General features: G+C 40.0%; 1 protein-coding gene across 1 annotated transcript; it reads left to right on the top strand.

Annotated features, from left to right (window-relative positions):
* The first annotated feature begins 690 nt into the window (after positions 1 to 690).
* Positions 691 to 19,689, top strand: Vcam1 (vascular cell adhesion molecule 1). The gene is made up of 9 exons (XM_070007826.1): positions 691 to 928; positions 1,506 to 1,781; positions 4,202 to 4,522; positions 5,715 to 5,981; positions 8,369 to 8,644; positions 10,884 to 11,204; positions 12,092 to 12,358; positions 14,669 to 14,935; positions 18,783 to 19,689. Exons 1-9 carry the CDS (start codon positions 865 to 867, stop codon positions 18,941 to 18,943), a joined length of 2,220 nt encoding a protein of 739 aa, XP_069863927.1. The 5' UTR covers positions 691 to 864; the 3' UTR covers positions 18,944 to 19,689.
* Positions 19,690 to 21,609: the final 1,920 nt, after the last annotated feature.

The following is a 21,609-nucleotide window of genomic DNA, read 5'->3' on the forward strand; positions in this document are numbered from 1 at the left end:
ACATTTAAGCCTGCAAAAGACTTCCAATTAGCCAGCCCTGAACCAAAGGGTTTGGTAATTTTCCTGAAACAAAAGAGAAGAATCATTCCCTCTCTTTTGGCATCAACACTCAGTTACATTCTTTCACTTTCCATTTAAAAAAATCACTTAAGAAAGTTGATCCTTTTGTCTCAAGAGCTATTTGTATGAAATATAAAATTCAGAAGTTGTGTTCACTCCCTTTTGTTAAAAAAAAGTAAGTCATCAAAAGAAGGAAGCTTTTCCTTTTTTTGTTTTGGAAGAAAAACTTTCATCTCTAATTTAAAACTGCAAACACACTTTCTTTAGTGGAGAGAATATGTTCATATGATAGTGGTTATTTATCCAATTCAAAAAGTGCAGGATAATCTCTCTCTCTGGCTCTGGCTCTGTGTGTGTCTCTGTGTCTATCTGCCTTCATTGGATTCAAACTGCTCCTTCATTCTGCAATGGAAATTGTTTTATATTTTCCCAGGAGTGCCAGTCCTTTGTGGAACTGAAGATCAAGGACAGCCTGCATTTATTTTGTAGTGTTGGAAGTGTTTTGCATTCCCAGGACAGGCAGTAACTTCAGTCCTAAGAGCCATTGAAGGGGTTAATGCTGGGACTTGGCTGGATGTCAGTTGCAGTTTTTTTCTTCCCTGGCTCTGTCCGGGTTTCCCCTTGAAGGGATTTCCCTCCTCCTTTGCCTCTGCAGCAAGACCCTCTTTTATAAAGAGCAGACTTTCTATTTCACTCACACCAGCCTCTCTGGCTTTGGGAGCTGAAGACTGCCCAGGCACTTTCAAGCGGGGCCAGAAAGAAGCCTATTGAGCCATTATTTTCTCATCGCAGCAGCAACTCACAATGCCTGGGAAGATGGTCGCAATCTTTGGAGCCTCAGAGTTACTTTGGATTGTATTTGCAGCTTGTAAGTTCTTCTTGATCTGTTTCAAATGTTAATATTCCATGTTTAACCCTGGTTTGTTGGCTTCATTTTTATTTTTCCTGGGGTAGTGAAGAAAAGCACTAAGGATTTTAAACAATGGGAAAACTGAATTTAAGCTAACTTTTAATGTGCTAATGAGATTTTTCTATACACTATATACTGTCATAGAACTGCAATACCTCTCTTCTTCTTTCCCCCCAATGTCAAATGGGTAATTTGGATTGTGTCTGTAGTAGATATATCTCTTCAGTTTCCTGTATTTGCTAATGAGGTCAAACTTTTAAAAAATCCCAAAACAACTTTGATAAATGAGCACGAAGGTCAAGAATGCACAAGTTATCCTGGGTGTTAATGATTCTAGCTCCTTCCTGGGCAGTAGTGATAGGGTTTCTTAGCTACCTTAAGTGTGTTTGAAGCTGTTCAGGAAAGACATTACGCAGGATAGATTTGAGACATTGTACTAGAGTAGAGATGTAAGGATAGACTTCTAGACAAACCAGCTAACTTTGTTTCCCACTCTTTTCTCTCTCTCTCACTCTCTCTCTCTTTTCCTTTGCAGCTCAAGCTTTTAAAATTGAGACCTCCCCTGATTACAGCACTCTGGTACAGATTGGTGACACCATCTCATTGACCTGTAGCACGACAGGTTGTGAGTCCCCATCTTTCTCTTGGAGAACCCAGATAGACAGTCCATTAAACGCGAAGGTGAGCCACGAGAGGACCAAGTCCACGCTGACAATGGATCCTGTGAGTTTCGACAATGAACACTCTTACCTGTGCACCGCAACCTGTGGATCTGGGAAGATGGAAAAAGGAATCCAAGTGGAGATCTACTGTGAGTTGCTTTTTTCAAAGAAAAATTTGCTTATCTCTATTTTGCCTTAAGATAGTTTTTTTTTTTTTTAAAAAAGAACAGTGGTTAAAAGGGTACTCATTTCTAGGTTCCTGGCTAGCAAACATACAGTATCCAAAAGTTATAGATGACTAAGGCTAGCCCAAATTTTGACTTCTACTTCTGTTTGCAACAAACATTGCAAGAATGCATAAGAAAGCTTCAGTCTTCCTGGGAATGAATTCCTTAGTCATAAAATGGACTATCTCTAAGGCTTTCTAAATGTGTTTTTTTTTAAACTTGAACTTGATCATATCCTTGCATGTTTGCTTGCTCCAACATCTACATGATTTATGAATTTTACCCTTCAGGGACATTGCATTCATGTTATTCTTAGGCAATTTGGTGCTTAAAATCCATTTAAAGATTAAGTAGGAGATCTCTAATTTAGTAATAGATACAAAATATTCTCTGTAGACACAACAAAAAATGCCTGCAGACATTTATTTTATCCATTCCATGTCTGTGTTGACAAATTTAGAAATTTTTGTTGTTACTGTTGCCGTGAAGTATTAGTATTCAACCTCAAATGTTTTCCTGGTAAGTGTAAGTGAACGCTCTTCATGTACCAGCTTGCCAAAAAATGCAATTTTGCACCCTTTTCAACTCCATAAATGAAATCATCAACAAGAGTAAAATATAAACTTTACTTAAATCAATTCCCTTTAGTTATCGATGGTCTTTTTCTAAATAAACAAGATGAAACATTAAGACTATGCACATGCATGGTCATTTCTTTATGAACATCTCATTCAATTTTCTCATAATTACATTGGTACCTTTCTACTGTACCCAAATCCAACTTTGCCCAGTAACCTTAATGGGAATTTCAACAAGGCCCATGTGTTTCTAAAGCTTCTAGAGGAAGTGGGCCTGGCCGGCTGCTTTCAATTATGCTGGTTGTACATGCATAGTTTATGTCTGGCTGCCTCCTGAGCGCTTCGAAAGGTCCCCTTATGTAAATACAAGGGAAACTAGTACATTCTTATATTACCTGTCGTAAAACTATGCTGGATTATCTGCACATTTCACACAGTATTTGGGACAGAAAGAACTGATGGAAAAAATTTCAAATACCATTTCCTTTGTTTTATGCCCATATGTACCAGTTGAAGACTTTCAAAAGAGAATTAAGGACCCTTCTGGCTTTAATTATGTTGCCTATGTTGTGTCCTTCCCCCACCCCCCCAAGAATGTCTGTTTCTCATTATGTGTAAAAGTTCTGTGTCCATTCCACATTTGATTATTATGTTCTGAGAAATTGACCTTGGTGTTCTTTTTACTACCTAGTCCCAAATCTACCAACTTGTTAACATCAAAACAGCATGCAGCGACAGAGGTATACTTTGCAAAGGTGATGAGATTCTGTGTCCTTTTGTTCTAGAAAGTTCGATAGAGGTCTAATTGGAGCACTAGTTCTTAGGCAGTTCAGGAAGTAACTCTCGTATTGAAAGGTTGCATAGAAGCAACCTTTCTGCTGGATGAATTTTTTTTCTGGTCCTAGAATTTCACACTCCTTCAGTATTCTTGCTCAAGGCTGATGCTCTATTGTTTGATCCATGTGTCCAGTCCAGCTTTTGGCTGGTTAATTGGAGATGGAGTTACATGGACGTTTCTGCTCACACTAGCTTTGAACTGAAGTCATATGGGCTTCAGCCTCCTGAGTAGCTCAGATCACAGATGTGAGGCACCAGCAACAGGGTAAGAAGCCAGCTCTTAAACCATTTTTCATTTTCTTGCATACCCTGCACAAAAACTACTTTTTACAAAGATATTCCAAGCTGCCCCTTATCTTCAAAATGGAACTACATCTGCCCTGACTAGAATAAGATAATGTGGTACAATGTAGTATTAATCTGCAGTAGTGATATAAAAGAATAGAAATCCTGAGTTTAAATCCTAGCTTTGACCTTTATCAGCTGTGTGCCCTCAGGCAAAATTATGCAAATACTAAATCCATATTTTCTTATCTGCAAAACCAAAGCAATGTGTGTATGTATGTATGTATGTATGGAAAGTCACAAGGAAACTCCCACTTTCTACAAACTAGCAGATGCTAATAAAAATCTTAAAACAAGGTAAAACAAAATAATCTGTGTTAGGTCTATAGCATGGTTACAGGCACCTAAGTTTTACTCAGGTAACATACAACCTTTAAAATATACAGGGTCAAAATGGAAGAATGCTCCAATACATAGCTGATTCTGACCTCCTGAGAGCATCCCAAACCGTAAAAATCTAATTAAATAATTCATTTTACTGGATTAAGACTAGATTAGATTTCATTTGCATTGTTGGAAATCAGTAAGTGATCTTATCAACATGAGCAGAAAGTCACTTATGAACTCATTTGTCCTTTCCAGCTTTCCCTAAGGATCCAGAGATTCATCTCAGTGGCCCTCTGGAGGTCGGAAAGCCAATTACGGCCCAGTGTGTGGTCCCTGATGTATACCCCTTTGACAGGCTGGAGGTGGATTTACTGAAAGGCGATCATCTCATGAAAAATCAGGACTTTCTGGAAGACATGGAAAGGAAGTCTCTGGAAACCAAGACTTTGGAAGTGACCTTTACCCCTGTCATTGAGGATATTGGAAAAGCTCTTGTTTGCCGAGCTAAATTACACATTGATGAAATGGATTCTGCACCCAAAGAAAGGGAGACTACCAAAGAGCTGCAAGTCTACAGTATGTACTTGTGGGATGTGGTCTAGTCCATGGGAATTCAGTAAGAATTTATTTGACAACAAGTATATATATTCCAATAGCATAATGAAAAGAACACTGAATTTGGTTTGAGAAGACTTGAGCTCAATTTCCTGGCTCTGTTAACTGTGAAAGGGTTCCCTTAATTTGTCTATTTCTCTACCTGTCCAGCAGAAATAATCATACCTGAGAGGGTAGTAGAAAATAGGCTCCAATAACAATATGTTTTAGATCATGTCTATAGGCTAGTATATTATCACTTGAAATATTAGTGTCATAATATAGAGATAGGACTGGAGCAGTTATTCTCTGTGAGTGCATGGGTGTATATATACTTGTGCATACTTGTAAGCTCAACCATGCATATGTACATCAGGTGGATGGACAGTGATGGGATTTGATTCCCCCATCTCTCCAAGACTGCCAGGGAATTTGGGGGACAGTTTTATTATCCTAAAATTGTGCCCAGAAAACTGTACTGTTTTACTGTTTTATGCTAAAATACTCCATTCTTCTATGGGCATTCCATTCAAAAGGACTAGTGATAATTATTGCACATTTAGTCAAAAGAGAATGAGATGGAAGGGATTTTTAACAAGGTTTTGAGAAGAATAGTTAAGATAGGGAGGGGGAAGAGAAAACAATGAAACCAATTGTCTTTCAGTGACTTGATTAGAGATCTCTTTTCTGCTGGAAAGTCAATTTTATGTCAGAGAAGGATTTAATTTACTCTGCAATCTCAGAGAGCAGAACTATGACCAAAGTGGAAAAGTGAGTTACAGAAAGGAAAATTCCAGCTAAATCGAGGCAAAACATCTTCATAATGAAGGATTCAGAAGTCAGCTTGACCCTTTTGTAGGCTGTGTGATCCACCGGTCACTTTTCAGCTGACCGGGATGAGTTTTTGGAAGGGACTCTTGGATGGATTCCTTCTTCAGTTAGGACATTCACTAAGTCACATGATCCTCAGGCCATTTCTAAATATTTATGTCGATCTGAAAACACCAAACATCCAAAAAAAACACACCTCAATGAGTTATTCATAAATTGGCTTGTTCTGTGCTACCATGACCAGGTAGTGTGTAGATGTGGGAAGGTCCACAAATACAGCCTGCAAACCTAGTGGCTAAAGATGATGCATAACAATGGCCTTGGCTATGTCCTGTCTTTCCAGTCTCACCCCGAAACACAGTCATCTCTGTGCAGCCCTCCACAAGGCTGCAAGAAGGCGACTCTGTGACGATGACCTGCTTCAGCGAGGGTCTACCAGCTCCTGAAATTTTCTGGAGCAAGAAACTGGAGAATGAGAATCTGCAGCCACTCTCTGGGAATTCAACTCTAACCTTAATTGCTATGAGGATAGAAGATTCTGGCATTTATGTGTGTGAAGGAGCTAATCTGATTGGAAGACACAGAACAGAAGTGGAATTAGTTGTTCAAGGTGAATAGAACATTGAGCCAGGAGGCGGGGATGGGGGGTGGAAGTCATGATCATGGCGCTATGGTTGGGAGTAGAGCAATGGTGATAAAGCTTGAATGTTGAATTGCTTCCTGATCCTTTCCATGAGAACCTGTTGTATGGCTATGTACTTTGGCACAAATATGTATCCTACTCTGACAGTTAGGAAGGCTTTCCTCCCAGAGCTTCATGGCTCTGCTTCTCTCATTCTTTTCTGGATCACATTATTCCTCACTGCTGCATTGCTTGGCTTCCTTCCTTCCTCCTGCTCCATGGATGATGGTATATTCAAATTACCCCACCTGGGCATCTCATTTCACTCTGCCTGACAACAGAACCCTCAGACACTGGTTATTCTCAAATCCGGATTCATGTCAGCAGATGCTATAGTTCTTCTCAGCATGATCCCAAGAATCTGACCTCCTCTTCAACTCTCTTGCTATCATGTATTATTTTTATCCCTTCTCAGTTGAGTTCTTATAAAATAGTGTTCATAAACTACCAGCTATATTTCTTAATATAAGCTAAGTCCAACCTTCAAGAAATAACTGAGGGTGAGTATTTGGTTTCCATGGTTCAGATGAGAGAATGGCGTCTCAGAAGAATTGTTGTACTAGCTATTGATTGTATACCTAGCATTTGCTAGGAGTCATCTGGCAAATTATGAACCATACTGATCTTTTTCCAGAATTCTATGAGATAGCTTAAAACTCAGAGTCAGCATGGTTTGTAAGTTGCCAAATAAGGTCCAATAGCTCTTCAGTTACAGGATCACAACCCGTACTTTACCACTTTAGCAAATCATCTCAATTATTATTATTACTTGTGTGTGTCAGTACTGCAGCTTGAACTCAGACCCTGGGTTCTTTCCTTTAGCCTTTTCATTCAAGGCTAGAGCTTTGCCATTTGAGCTACCATCTCAACAAATAAAATAATGCTGGGCTTGTGTTTGTATCCTAGGTATGCAGGAAGCACAAAATAGGAGGACAATGGTCCAGGAAAGCCTGAGATACTATTTTTTAAAAAGCTAATGCTGAAAGGGCTGATGCCTGACTCAGGTAGCAGAGCACCTGTCTAGCAAGGACAGGACTCTAAATTCCAATTGCAGTTTTGGAAGAAAAACAAAGCTCAGCTGGACAGCTTTCCTGAATAACCAGAGTTGTCCTCTCTTCTCAACTTTCAGACCGTGAATTAGTTGTAAAATATTTTTATATTTCATCCAACATATTTGAGGGGTAACTTAACAATTTTACCACTTAACTAGTTACATTGCTTTTAGTATGATTCTATGCAACTCTCAAAGATATAGCTTAGTGTTTTGAAACAGACGATGCTGGCACAGATTCATAATTTGAAGACATTGGTGTGTTTGGAAGGTGTGTGATATTTTTCAGAACCTCTTCTATTTTCCCCTTAGAATGACTAGACATAGTTGTTGTAGCAACTGAAATTTGGAATCGTGGCTAAAGTCCCAATTTTGCCCCTTACAAGTTGGGTGAAATTATTATTTAACAGCAGAGTCTAACTTGCCTTCTGGAGAAAGAGGTGGGGTAGGGAGAGGAAGAGAAAGGAGAGAGGAAGAAGGAGAAGGGAAAAGCGGAGAAAACAACAGGTCAGTTTGTGGAGTTGTCATGATGATTAAAATATATAATCTATGGGAAGTGATATGCAAGCCACCTGACACACAGGAACAAGCAAAGGATCCGATCTTCTGTTTGCATTACAGTGTGACCTAACAAGCTACACCCAAACAGAGACTGGATTATTGCCAAGAACGATGCCAGCCACTCACATCTGTCTATAACTATTCTGCTTTGATTGCCCTCAAATGGATTCACTGTTTTAAAAAAATTATGGTTTTAGCTAGGTACTAGTTGCTCATGTTTCTAATCCTAGCTACTCAGGAGGCTGAAATCTGAGGATCGCAGTTCAAAGGCAGTCCAGGCAAGAAAGCTCATGAGACTCTTATCTCCAATTAAGCACCAAATAGCTGGAAGTGGATGAGTTGCTCAAATGATACAGCACTAGCCTGAAGTATAGGCAATTGAGAGCCTAAGGCCCCTGAGTTCAGGCCTCAGTACTAACACACACACACACACACACACACACACACACACACACACACAGAGAGAGAGAGAGAGAGAGAGAGAGAGAGAGAGAGAGAGAGAGAGAGAGAGAGAGAGAGAGAGAGAGAGAGAGAGAGAGAGATGAGATATAGTCTTGTAACTCATGGTTATGAAGTGGAAAGAGTAATTCTTTCCTGGAACAGACAGTTGTGGAGAGGGTTGAGGACAATTGGGTCTATAAATGAGATTGTGATGAAGGAAAGCATCTTATCCGTTATACATCTTGTCCTTTCTTCTCCCTAGAGAAACCATTTACCATGGACATCTCTCCTGGCTCGCGGGTTGCTGCCCAGATTGGGGACACCGTGGTGCTGACCTGTTCTGTCACAGGCTGCGAGTCTCCATCATTGTCTTGGAGAACGCAGATAGACAGCCCTCTGAGCGGGCAGGTGCAGAGTGTCAGAGCCAAGTCCACCCTGACCCTGAGCCCTGTGAGTTTCGAGAACGAGCACTCTTACCTGTGCACGGCGACCTGTGGACCTAAGAAGCAGGAAAAGGGGATTCAGGTGGAACTCTACTGTAAGTGATTTTCACCACTGGTCGCTGTGTTGTTTTCCCATTTCTATGGGAAGAAAAAGAATCCTCATCTGTGATAGGCAATGGGATTCATTAGTTTAGAAGGAGAATTTAACCTTGTGAATGCTTCCTAAATCTCTGAGAATGAATGCAGTTTGGTGAGACATGATCGGCTTGACTCATGTGCATATGCACATCGCAATTACAGTCTTTACTTCCTCTTCTTGTATTGTTTCACCCTGAATTTGGTCACACTTATGTCCCTCCTCCTCCACACCCCTTCATGGGTATGCAGGGGTGTATGGAGATGACAGTAAGAATAGTGTGTGTGTGAGGGGGTGCAGCTTCCATCCAGATAACTGAGTAGAGGTGGCTACCACTGAGCAATTCAAACTGAGGGTGAAAATGAAGCCTTCTGCTTAATCCGCAGAATGGAGTAAAATGAGGCAATTGGGAAGCAGCAGAAAGCCACAAACTGAAGACAGGGAGTGGACAGGAGACGAGGCAGGCCAGAGGCTATAAAAGCTCAGGTGTATGCTGGAGCAGAATCCCGAGAATCCCGAGGCAGCATCGGGTCCTGAAATCCATTTACTTTATTCTTTTTGCTGCCTTCCCGAAAATCCTTTGCAACCTTGACTTCCCATGAATCTGAGGTTGTGGAGGCATCCTACTGTATAATGAATCCAGAAGAAAATATGCAAAGGAACCATGAAGTTATGGGGTTTTTAATTTTTAATTTTTTGGGTCCAGTTGTGGGGCCTGAACTCCGGGCCTGGGCACTGTCCCTCAGCTCTTCAGCTCAAGGCTAGCACTCTACCACTTGAGCCACAGTGCCACTTCCGGCTTTTTTCTTTTTGCTTATGTGGTGCTGAGGAATTGAACCCAGGGCCTCATGCATGCAAGGCAAGCACTCCACCACTGAGCTACCTTCCCAGCCCCTGGGGTTTTTATTTTTGAAGGGATCACCTTGACCTATCTTATTCAATAAACTCCAAAGCACAACTTATGAAGTTTTTTTTTCTTCCCACCACAAACCCTGCCCAAATTTGTGCTATCCTTCAAGTTTTTGCCCAGAAGGAGTGAATGTCTGTAAAGGGATTTAAATCTCTCCAGAGGAGGGTGAATTTTACCGCTTTATCGTATTACCTAGAAACTGCTGATGTAGGCACATTCTCAGAAGAGGTGAAAACCAGTGGTGAAGTCTTCCTGCAATATGGAAGGAAACATTTAAAAATATATTACTTTCATAGCCTTGTACTTCAGGGAGAAAAGCTTTGTCATGCGATTTTATCCTTGATAACTATTTCAGTCTCATCAATTTGCATAGGATGTATTACACATGTTACGATACAGTTTACATTCTATGTAATTAGATTAGAGCCTAAATTATAAATTCTTTTCTTAATAAGAATTATCTGAGACATACTTTAACATTGTTGCCTATATTTTATCATTAGCTAAACTGCCTAGATTAGGAGCTGCCCTTAGAGTCTTATTTGATAGAGAGAAGCTGAACAGCCCAGATTCTAAAGTCAGAGAAGTCTTGTAGCCTTTCAAAAAATTCATTTTTACTAGCCATGAGACAATGAAATGATACCATTTTATGGGCTGCCTAGAAGACTGAGATAGCATTACTTACATTTAGCATTAGTTCATGCTAAGTACTCACAAATATTTTACAATTGCACAGACAGAGTCCGCAGGTAACACAGGGAAAGCTGAATGGATTTAGCAAAGATCAGGTATGTGGTTGATTGGATGGCATCATTAGAAAAGATTATGTACTGTTTCCAACAATATTATAATCAACATTATAATTTTGTGTTTAGGCTTAATGTCATGTATGTACTTGTGTGTGTGTGTGTGTGTGTGTGTGTGTGTGTGTGTGTGTGTGTGTGTGTGTGTGTACTGAGTTGATTTCAGGGCCTCCCACTTTCCCCTGGCTTTTTCACTCAGAGCTGGGGCTCTCCCCCCTTCAGCCATATCCTGACTTCCTGTTGTTGTTTTTTTGCTGTTTAATTGGAGAGTCTCGTAGATTTGTCTGCTTGGTTTCAAACTTTTGATCCTCAGATCTCAGCCTCCTGAGAAGTTAGGATGACAGGCGTGAGCCACGGACACCTAGGCTTGAGATTCTTTCCCAGCTGAGTTGTAGAGATGTCATTATGAATCCTGTGCATTTAACAGACCAGAACTCCATTTTCTCCTGAATGTCTCACACAACCTTTTTGATTGATATTTACAGCCTTCCCTAGAGATCCAGAAATTGAGATGAGTGGCCTGCTCATGAGTGGGAGCCCTGTCACCGTGAACTGCACAGTGCCTAATGTGTACCCTTTTGATCATTTGGAGATTGAATTATTAAAGGAAGGAACGATTTTGGCAAGTAAACAGTTTTTGGAGGGAACAGACAGGAAATCCCTGGAGACCAAAAGTTTGGACATGACCTTCACCCCCACCACTGAAGATACTGGAAAAGCTCTTGTTTGTCTGGCCAAGTTACATATGGGTGAGATGGAATCTGAACCCAAACAAAGGCAGAGTACACAGACACTGTATGTCAATGGTAATTATGTTTATGCTACATCTGGATACTCTTTACATTGAATTGATTGCTTTCTCTCCTTTGTCAGGCAATGGTTAACAAGAGGTTAATAGTTAAACACACACACACACACACACACACACACACACACACACACACAAAACTCCTGGGGAAAAAAGAAAAAATTCAAATTAATAATGTCGATGACAAATACCTCCCCTACATATAAAATGATAGCCATTGGTTTGTTAAAGATTCCAGGCACTGGCATCAATGGCTAGGTGAGTGTTAATTCTGCTTTGCCTGGTAGAAACAGTGCATCCTCAATCCAGCTCAGCCTCTGGCTGGGTTCAGCTGGTCTTGCTCTTGTGTGTTGGCCCTTCCTGGGGGTGACCAGTTCTACCTCTTTCTTCATGTCATGATCTTCTCAAGGGAGATGGCTCACTTTCCACCCTAGAGACCTCTGAGGAGGCAGCAATGAAAACTGCCTCTTGAAGCCTGGGTTTGGGTATGTCACTGTCATTTTTGTCCGTATTCCATGGGCTCAAATGAGTTACAAGGTCAGTGCAGATTCAACGGGTAGAGAAGATAATATTCACTTATTCCCAGAGGAGATTCCAGTAGGTCTTAGTCATGTTTAGTGCACCACAAAGGGCAAGTACACACTCACACTGCTTTGGTAGCAAGAAGGATCCAACAGAACTTCTTTCCATTAGGAAATAGCCATGACTTGTTTGTTTGCTACTTATCTGCATCTCCCAGAGTAAATGCAGACAGAAGGCTCTGCTAGTGATCAAGATGTGTAGACAAAAGCATGGATTCCATTGCCCGGTTTTACAGTGTCATTGAAACTCTTCAGAACTGAGAGCATGAGAATGTCAATCTAATGAGTGTTTCTCCCTTTTCAGTTGCTCCTAAGGACACTACGGTGTTCGTCAGCCCCTCCTCCATCCTGGAGGAGGGCAGCTCTGTGAATATGACATGCTTTAGTGATGGCTTCCCAGATCCAAAAATTCTGTGGAGCAGACAGCTGAGCAATGGTGCTCTCCAGCCTCTTTCTGAGAATACAACTCTCACCTTAATCTCTACAAAAATGGAAGATTCTGGCATATATGTGTGTGAAGGGATTAACCAGGCTGGAATAAGCAGAAAAGAAGTTGAATTAATTGTACAAGGTGAGCACAGTATGGCCCTCACTAGGATTTTCTTAAGTTATCTTTCTGATGATGAACAAAACCTTCCTTGGAAACAAAGTGTGTGTGTGTGTGTGTGTGTGTGAGAGAGAGAGAGAGAGAGAGAGAGAGAGAGAGAGAGAGAGAGAGAGAGAGAGAGAGAGAGAGAGAGAGAGAGAGAGAGAGAGAGAGAGAGAGAGAGAGACAGTACTAGGGCTTGAACTCTAGGTCTCTTTTTTTTCTTTTTGGTCTGAGACTGGGATTCTAACTTGTTTGGTACATTATGTTTTTGCTCATTGGCTAGTACTCTAATAACTCACTCAGGCCTCCAAGTCCGGCCTCAAAGCTCTTCTTACTTGGCTTGCTCACCTATAACTGGTATTCTATCACTTGGACCACACCTCCAATTTTGGCTTTTTGCTGTTTAGCTGGTGAGAAGAGTTTCTCTGATTTGTCAACTCAACCTTGATTCTCAGATCTTAGCCTCTTGAGTAGCTGAGATTACAGGTGTGAGTTTCCTGTGCCCAGCTTAAACAAAGCTTTTATTTAAAAAGAAATGTATTAAGGATTTTTGTTTTGTTTTGTTTTTGTGCCTATCCAGGGGCTTGACTTTAGAGCCTGGACACTGTCCCTCAGTTTTTATATTCAAGGCTTGCACTCTACACTTGAACCACAACTCCACTTCCAGCTCATTTTGGTAATTAATTGGGCTTTTCTGCCTGGGCTGGCAGATCCTCAGATCTCAGTCTCCTGAGTAGCTAGGATTATAGGTATGAGCCACAAGCACCCAGTCTATTGAGGGTTTTGTTTTTGGTTTTTTTTTTGGGGGGGGGGGGGTCCAGTCGTGGGGCCTGAACTCTGGGCCTGGGCGCTGTCCTTCAGCTCTTCAGCTCAAGGCTAGCACTCTACCATTTGAGCTACAGCGCCACTTCCGGCTTTTTTCTTTTTGCATATGTGGTGCTGAGGAATCGAATCCAGGGCCTCATGCATGCAAGGCAAGCCCTCTACCACTGAGCCACCTTCCCAGCCCCTTGAGGGTTTTTTCTTAAAAGCATTCCTGATGTTTCCTATATATAGAACCTTAGATCATTCTTGTTGTTTCCTGAAATAGAACTTGCTCATCAAACAGCCCAAAGTTCTTTTAACAACCCTAAAGTTTTCTTTTAAACTGCTAGCTCCAGGACTTGTGCCAAAAATTCCAGTGGCTCTTGGGAGACAATTATTGAAATAAAGACAGGAAGAAATGTGTAATTGTAAATGGTTTAAGTTTAAAACCACTCAATCTGGCTGGATTAGTTTGGGCACTCTACCACTGAGCCACACCTCCATCCCCACTGAGTTTTACATTGTAAAGGAAGAAATTTGGAAGTTCAACACACAATCTTAAATAAAACCTTTTGAAGAGGCTAAGGGCAAAGGACTGAATTTCAGGCCAGCCTGGGCTACTAGCTAGTTCTTGTTCAAATAGACTGTATGTACTACATCACTAGATCATGTCTCAAGAAACCATGTACACAAAGAAAATAAATGGAAAGAAAAAAAGAAAGAGAAGGAAAAGGAAGGAAAGGAAGAGAGGAGGGGGAGGAAGAGGAGAAGAAAGAAAAAGAATAAAGAAGAAGAGAAAAAGACAGGAAAAGATCCTTTGAGGTTGTATGCCATGCCCCTGTGGCCTTAAATAGGGATTCCTTAGCAGGAATCATTTTCATGCTGGGTAGGTAAGTCCTTCCTACAGTTGCATTAATAAAAATACACCTCAAGTACCGAGGCCACAGCCTGGAACTTAATAAATAGTAACTGTATTGTGAAGGACAAATAAACAAGCCATCTGTGTGCAACTTAATTTCCTCATCTGAGAAAATCTAGCTCAAAACACAGAGGCCTTTGGACGACAAAGAATTTTTGCTAAACAGTATGACGATGATTTTAATTTTCTGGTTCAGTAACATTTGAATTCTATACCCACATATTGTATTCTCTGTGCTAGGCTGAGTTAAAGTCTGTGAGATTCTAATCTCCAATTAATCACCAAAAAGTTGGAAGTAGAGCTGTGACTCAAGTGCTAGAGCATTAGCCTTGAGCCAAAAAGCTGAGGGACAGTATCCAGGCCCTGAGTTCAAGCCCCAGGACTGGCACCACACACAAACACATACACAAAAGGAATTCTGTTACGAGAACTGAAAAAAAGCATAAGTCATGTCTTCTCTTGCCTAAAACACAAATCAGCAAATGCTTGACTTCATTCTTGCCTTGCTTACGTTATTAACTTATTATGGGATTGCCTTAAAGATGCCTTTTCAATGGTCTTTTTTTCAGTTTTTCCTAAGGACATACAACTGACAGTTTTTCCTTCTGAGAGTGTCAAGGAAGGAGACACTGTCATTATCTCCTGTACTTGTGGGAATGTTCCAGAAACTTGGATAATCCTGAAGAAAAAAGCAGACACAGGAGATACAGTACTGAGGTCTGTAGATGGCGCGTACACCATCCGCAAAGCTCAGTTGGAGGATGCAGGCGTGTACGAGTGTGAATCGAAAAACAAAGTGGGATCCCGGTTAAGAAGTCTGACACTGGATGTTAAAGGTGGGCTCTTTGTCTTTGGACTTCAGTGTGGGCTTTCCTACATGAAGGAGTTGAATTCTGTGTTGACTGTGGCTCTTTCTTGTTTCCTGAAATAATCAGGCCCAGCTGTCGAGTTTCAGGAGGAAGTTAACATAAATCATTGATGACTGTGGAATTCCCATTTGCTTTCTTTTCTTTCTTTTTAAAGTTGCCCAGTTAGCATTAGTCTCTGAGGTCTTGGATTTGTTAAGTGTTTTACCATATTTTCCAAGACCTTTCCTTGGGAAGCTAAAGAAGTAAGAGGGGGTAAAATGGAAAAGAAAAATCCTATCCAGACCCTCGTCCTTCTTACTAGAAAACTATCCTATTTTCTCCACCAGGAATAACTTCATATATTCTCCATTGACTCTTTTAGAGATAATCACGGAAAATTCCAATTTTGATTCTGGACAACATATAAAAGACCTCTAGGCTACAGAATCATTTCCCTTAAAATCCACATCTCTGCCTAGTGCCAGTGGCTCACAACTGTAATCGTAGCTACTCAGGAGGCTGAGACCTGAGGATCAATGCTTCAAATCCAGCCTGCGCAGAAAAGTATATAAGACTATGTTCTCCATTAACCACCAAAAATCCACAAGTGGAGCTGTGGCTCAAGTGGTAGAGCACTAGCCTTGAGTGAAAAAATACAGGGACAACACCCAGGCCCTAAATTCAAGCCCCAGCACTAGCGCGCGCGAGCGCGCGCGCACACACACACACACACACACACACACACACACACACACACACACACACACACTGGTGTACAGGGAGAGGGAGGGACAATGGCCTCATCAAAGACATTTGAGGTGGAGCATTAATTTCCTACTCCTTCCTGTGAATGCACAATAGGTATGATCTGTTGATCTTACTGGTAGAAGTGGGCTGTGTCAGTCTTCATTAATCGGTCTCACACTCCTTGCACACTAATAAGAGCCTGTGGTGCACTGGAAGCCATAGTTGGTGGTAAAGTGATGGCACTACAAATGCCAACTTTTAAGAGGCTCAACATAAGTGAAAGTCGGCAAATACTTGCCAATGTAAAGCAAATTTTACTTATCTGGCCATTTCCAGATGGCAAGATGTACTATATATTTTCTGTTTTCACAGTAGCTCCTAGAAACACACAAATATCAATACATCCATCTAGACATGTTAAACAAGGGGAAAATGTCATAATTACACATAAGACTGTTAACCATCCACTTGTGGTGATTGTTCTGAATAGTGTTGGTCTGGCCAATGAACTTACTATGAGTTCCAAGAATGGAACCTTGTACTGTGTTGCTGAAAATGACCCGGGGGTTTATGAAATCCATGATTCCAAAGAGGAAGGGGCGATGCTGGAGGAGTTGAGATCTCAGTTCTGAGTGCATTGAAATTCCTTTCTTCCCATTTTAATCCTCAGTGCTTCTGGCCATCCGTAATTCCACCTAGTTCGGGTAACCTGGACTCCTAACATTGCTGTCCATCTGTCTGTAATTAATTGTTCTTTATGAGACACATTAAAGTTTCTTCTTGACTTTTATCTCTTCTCCTGTATACATTACCTTTTCTAAATTATTTTACTAAATTAATCACATATATTTTTTACCACAGTTTATTCACTGTATAAGTGAACAATCAAACAAATATTAGGCATTCAGGCAGAAATTCAAAGTCATGCTCCATAATTAAATCTGGTTTTAAAAAGCTGGACATGTATGAAGACTAAAAATTGACATTTTTTCCTGTGTATTTTGAAGTTGTTTTTTTTTCCTGTGTGTTTAAGTGAGTTTTGAAATTGTGTTGTTGTGGCTTAAATGTATTCAATTGATAGATATGGTCAGGAATTTAAGAGTTTCAGGATTTATACAGCCATTAACATTTTTATGAGAAGATTCTCCTGGGTACTGACTCAGCAGCAAGACTTTTCTTGCAATTGCCTGAGGGGAAAAGTAAAAAGCAAATATAATACTTATTAAATGGAAAGGAAAATAATGACATAAATAGTTTTGCCCAGCATGTCATCAGTACTGATGCTTAACCACAATTATGGTGATAAACATCCCATTACAATGTGCCAGGTGTCAGTGGTTCATGCTTGTAATAGTTCTCAGTTGGAACTGAATGTACCTCAGGCAGAAAAGTCTTTAAAACTCTATCTACAACTAGGCACCAAAAGGCTGGACTAGAGGCATGGCTGAAGTTGTAAACCATCAGCTGAACAAGAATGATGCCCTGAGATCAAAACTTAGAGAATCTTAGTTGGGTTGCTGGTGGCTCACACCGGTAAACCTAGCTAGTCAGCAGGCTGAGATATGCAGACTGAGGTTCAAAGCCAACCCCGACAAGAAGTGAAGACTCTTATCTCCAACTAGCCATCAAAAGGAGAGCTGTGGCTCATGTGGTAGAGCTACATCCTTGAGCCAAAAAGCTCAAAGCTCTGAATTCAAGCCTCCACATGGGCACATAAATTAACAAGTTATCCTTATACATTCACTAGCTCAATTATACCTACCAAATGTTGAAAAATGGAGCAACTATTATGCTTAAAGTGTTGTTTCCTTGATAATGTGATACAGCTCATTTCACATCACGTGATTCTATTGATTCTTTTCCCTTGGATGGCTTTCAGTGTTTAGAACGCTCTAGGTGGAAGGCAGTGATGCCCATAGGCAGATCACTAAGTCCTGTCAGCACTAAGACCACATGCATGCCACTTCGTGAACCTTAATTGTAAGTCTACCATTCAGTGCTGTGCCAAGTAAAGAGAAGCACATCTCCACAAATGCTGGGCTGTGTCCCACACACTCTTACCACTATCAGATGTTAAATTGCAGCTGCCAGGTGACTTTTTTGGGGTAGGTTATAAAGACTACTAATTTTAAAGTTTTTGTATACTATTATTTTCATATTCCAGTTATAACTAATTAGCAAAACGATAGGATTAAAAAGCCACACTACTTTATTAGAGTTTAAAAAGTACTTTGGAGGTACCAGTTTTATTCCAAGTAGTGACTTAAAGGCTGGTGGGTCTAAAGGAAAGCAGACGTATGTGTTTTTATGGAGTTTACAGTCAGAAAAGCAAACCAAATTTAGTAAATAGTTATAATGTTTAATTACAAGTAGAGCTAAATGATATGAAGCAAAAGTGAGAACATGTTTGGGTTCTTAACAGACTAGGGGAGCAGTAGGGAATGAGTGACATTACACGAGTGACATTAAAACTGAAATACAATACTATCCAAAGACCGCCAGTAAACACAAATACTGAAGGGGAATGACACATGTTAAGATGCCCTTCCTTCAGTCAGACAAAACATAGCTTGCAAACATGCATGCCATCAGCCCGGATTCTTCCTCTCCCTCTCAATCTATAGAGTTTAACTATAATGTTCATGTTGTAAATGTTACAAGGGGTTTTTGTTTGTTTTTGAGAACTGGTGAGCCACTTCCACTCATGGTGATCAGAATCCTTAGTCTCAATACTCTAGCAGATTTTTTTTTATTTCCTCGAAGACCCTCCTCCAATTCCTGTGCTTGTGAAGGACCCCTGCCCCAAACATTGCATGTTCATTTCCATTTTGCTCCTGAAATGGACTCTTTTTGAATCCAAGTTTGTAGAAATTGACAGCTGTCATCTTTAGATCCATTATGACCAAAGCATCCATCAATGTGTTATTTGGGTAATTCAGAGAAATGCATTGTGGGTCCTTCTGGTCCTCATCATGACTTTAGAGCTCTTTCTTTTTGGAGAACTACTTGTACTATAAGAATAAAACGTGTTATTTAATGATTTCTTTTTGTACTGGACATTAATTGCACCTATTTGGTTATTTTCCAGGAAGAGAAAATAACAAAGACTATTTTTCTCCTGAACTCCTGGTACTGTATTGTGCATCCTCTCTCATAATACCTGCCATTGGAATGACCATTTATTTTGCAAGAAAAGCCAATATGAAAGGATCATATAGTCTTGTAGATGCACAGAAATCAAAAGCGTAGCTCACACTTGAAATACTCAACCAGAGACCCTATTTGTAAGTTCAAATCCTTAATAGTGCTCATCATTCTACAAGAAAAACAACTGAACATTCAGACTTCCTAGAATGTACTGGAAGCAAAGAGAAGGGGACTTCCCAGGCTCTTTTTGAGAGCAAGAACCAACAGAAAACTTTCTTCTTGATAAGTCATGGCTATTGAGATGAGATGATTGAGAGAGTCCCTGATGCGTGTAGACAATAACACAACCTGTACATATGTAAAATAAAATTATGGCATAGCAAGATTGCTTGGGATAGCAGCACTCTATGTTTAAATCATGAAAATAACCACCCAGCGTTGCTTGGAATGACTGTAATTACAGCACATTTTAGGAACTTTTGATATTCGTATTGACTGGCAGTTGGCTGAGGCTATGTTTCTTCTATTTTATTGCCTTAACCAAATTTTATTCTGATGATTTTCTTGACAATAATTTCATGTTTTATAAAGAATCCAGGGCTTCATTTTTTATAGGCAAATGATAAACAAGGAGGGCACTGGGTTGACTTTCAGGTACTAAATACCTCAGCTGGTGGTATAATGGTTGACCAGGTTTCTCTATATGGTACTTGCATGGTACGGAGATGTGATGTTTGTTCATCTGAATCTTATGTAACTTGACTAATGTGGTTAGAAAATGCATCTTCTTTGGGTTTTCTTTTGTAGCTGTTAAGAGTTTTTTGTATAGTAAAAATTAGTCTCTGGAACTAGGAGTGTTGTGTGCTTATTTATTATTATGGTGTACTTCTTTTGACAATGCCAGCTTCCAAGGTGAAGAGTATGGAAATGCTCTAGGTATAGCAAGTGTGATCCTCTCACAACCACTGTGGGAACTTGCATAAAATGCATATTTCTTAACCTTTATATTAAACTCAGATATCTGGTTTGGGGTTCTTCAAGTTTGTCAATTTAAAATAAAAAAAAATATGTATAGTACACACAAAAGGTACGAACACTGTTGGATGGACATATGGATGAGCAATTAACTGTAAACTGACAGTTCAAGAGAGAGTCATGCTACTGATGCCTCTTGATGACAACTCTCTCCTCTCACTCAGAAGTAACAGTTATTTGTTCTGAACAGAATAGTGATGTGTCCCTTGAGTTTGGGGGAAAGTTACTCAAATATACTATGTATGCGATTAGTATATTATTTATTTATTGCCATGTTTTGAAATTTACATGAAGACAATCAAATGACATACTTGCCTTGTGACTTTATTCTTTCACTCAAAATTTCATTCTTGCATAATTCACCCATATTCTAGGCCATTTTTCATTGCTCCATAGCATTCTACTATAAGATGGCCACAATTTATTTACCTATCTATAGATAATGTCATTTCCTTTTGATTTTTTTTAGTCTTTTCTATCATGAATAAAGCTTCAATAAATACTGCTTTACATGTTCCTGGTTATCACAGACCAGGTTATTTAGTGAAGGACAATGATATTAAGACAAAGCATCTCATTATTTTGTTTTGTCTGAGACTCGAACTCGAACTTGTACTCTGCTTTTGCTCAATGGCTGGAACCCTACCACCTGAACCACGCCTCTAGCCCCAAGAATTTCATTTCTAATGATAATTTTTAAAATCATTTTTACAAAAAAACCCTCTACTTTAAAAACTGCACCTTTTAGACAATAAAACTTTGAAACATTAATTTCTTTTGTTCTAGTAGAAATGAGGTAAATAGTTGCTTTGGGGGATAATCCACAACATTTACCTAAAGAACTCTTTCATAATGATTTTCAGTCTGGTTTTCCTGGCGATGGATTCAGATCTTGCTAGACTTTTGTAGTATTGACCTCAGTTACATGGAAGAGGCTGGCAAGTTTGCCTTCTTCTGCTCCGGTAGCACGAAGTAGATGTAAGACAAATGAATGCATGGAAAACTCTATGGAAGTTTGCCTCATGTAGCCATTACTAAGGCCTTTTCTCCTCTGGGTAAATAATACACAGAGAAGCATGTGATAAACCCAGTTTGTTTGCAAACAGAGAGACACTGTACAAGGAAACACAGTTTCAAATAATAGTCTCACGTAGAAACTTTTATCTGCTTCCTATAACAGAATCTCTAGATTTTGTTCGCAAACTGTGAATTTGGGGAGGATGTGAATAACATGAAACTTACTAGTAATAGTAATAGTTGAATCATCTTATAAAGTAAGAAGCTTCCATTTTCTTACATGTAAAATTAAGGCATTAGTCGGTTTCAAGTAAAGACCCTTCTAGTCCTTGGGTGCAGGGGTTACATATTTGTCTCGGGTAACTTAATTTTTTTTTTTAATTTTAGAGAATCTCTTTTTTTTCCCCAAATGAAACTCTTTTTGTCTTTGCTCACACAAATCCATACAATCTTGAAAAGAAAAAATACAAGTTAAATGAATCTGAACATTAGCAAGTAGCCCTCACTGCTCCAACACTCCCCCTCCCCCCCCAGTTGTAAAGTTGTAAAGTTTTCAACATAGTGTCTTGTACATCTCATCATTACAATGGGTCAACCTTTATTCTTTTTTTGGGGGGAAGGGGGGGTCCAGTCGTGGGACCTGAACTCTGGGTCTGGGCACTGTCCCTCAGCTCTTCACTACTGCTCTACCACTTGAGCCACAGCGCCACTTCTGG

This window comes from Dipodomys merriami, unplaced genomic scaffold, assembly GCF_024711535.1.
Source record: "Dipodomys merriami isolate MVZ:Mamm:240054 unplaced genomic scaffold, mDipMer1.0.p SCAF_7, whole genome shotgun sequence".
NCBI classification, from domain to species: Eukaryota; Metazoa; Chordata; class Mammalia; order Rodentia; family Heteromyidae; genus Dipodomys; species Dipodomys merriami.

What these genes read in the sequence shown, in the direction of transcription:
- Vcam1 (XM_070007826.1), top strand. Translation starts at nt 865, where the DNA reads ATGCCTGGGAAGATGGTCGCAATCTTTGGAGCCTCAGAGTTACTTTGG. An exon ending in AGTGGAATTAGTTGTTCAAG is followed by an intron (nt 5,982 to 8,368) that starts GTGAATAGAACA and finishes TCTTCTCCCTAG; the next exon opens with AGAAACCATTTACCATGGAC. An exon ending in AGTTGAATTAATTGTACAAG is followed by an intron (nt 12,359 to 14,668) that starts GTGAGCACAGTA and finishes TCTTTTTTTCAG; the next exon opens with TTTTTCCTAAGGACATACAA.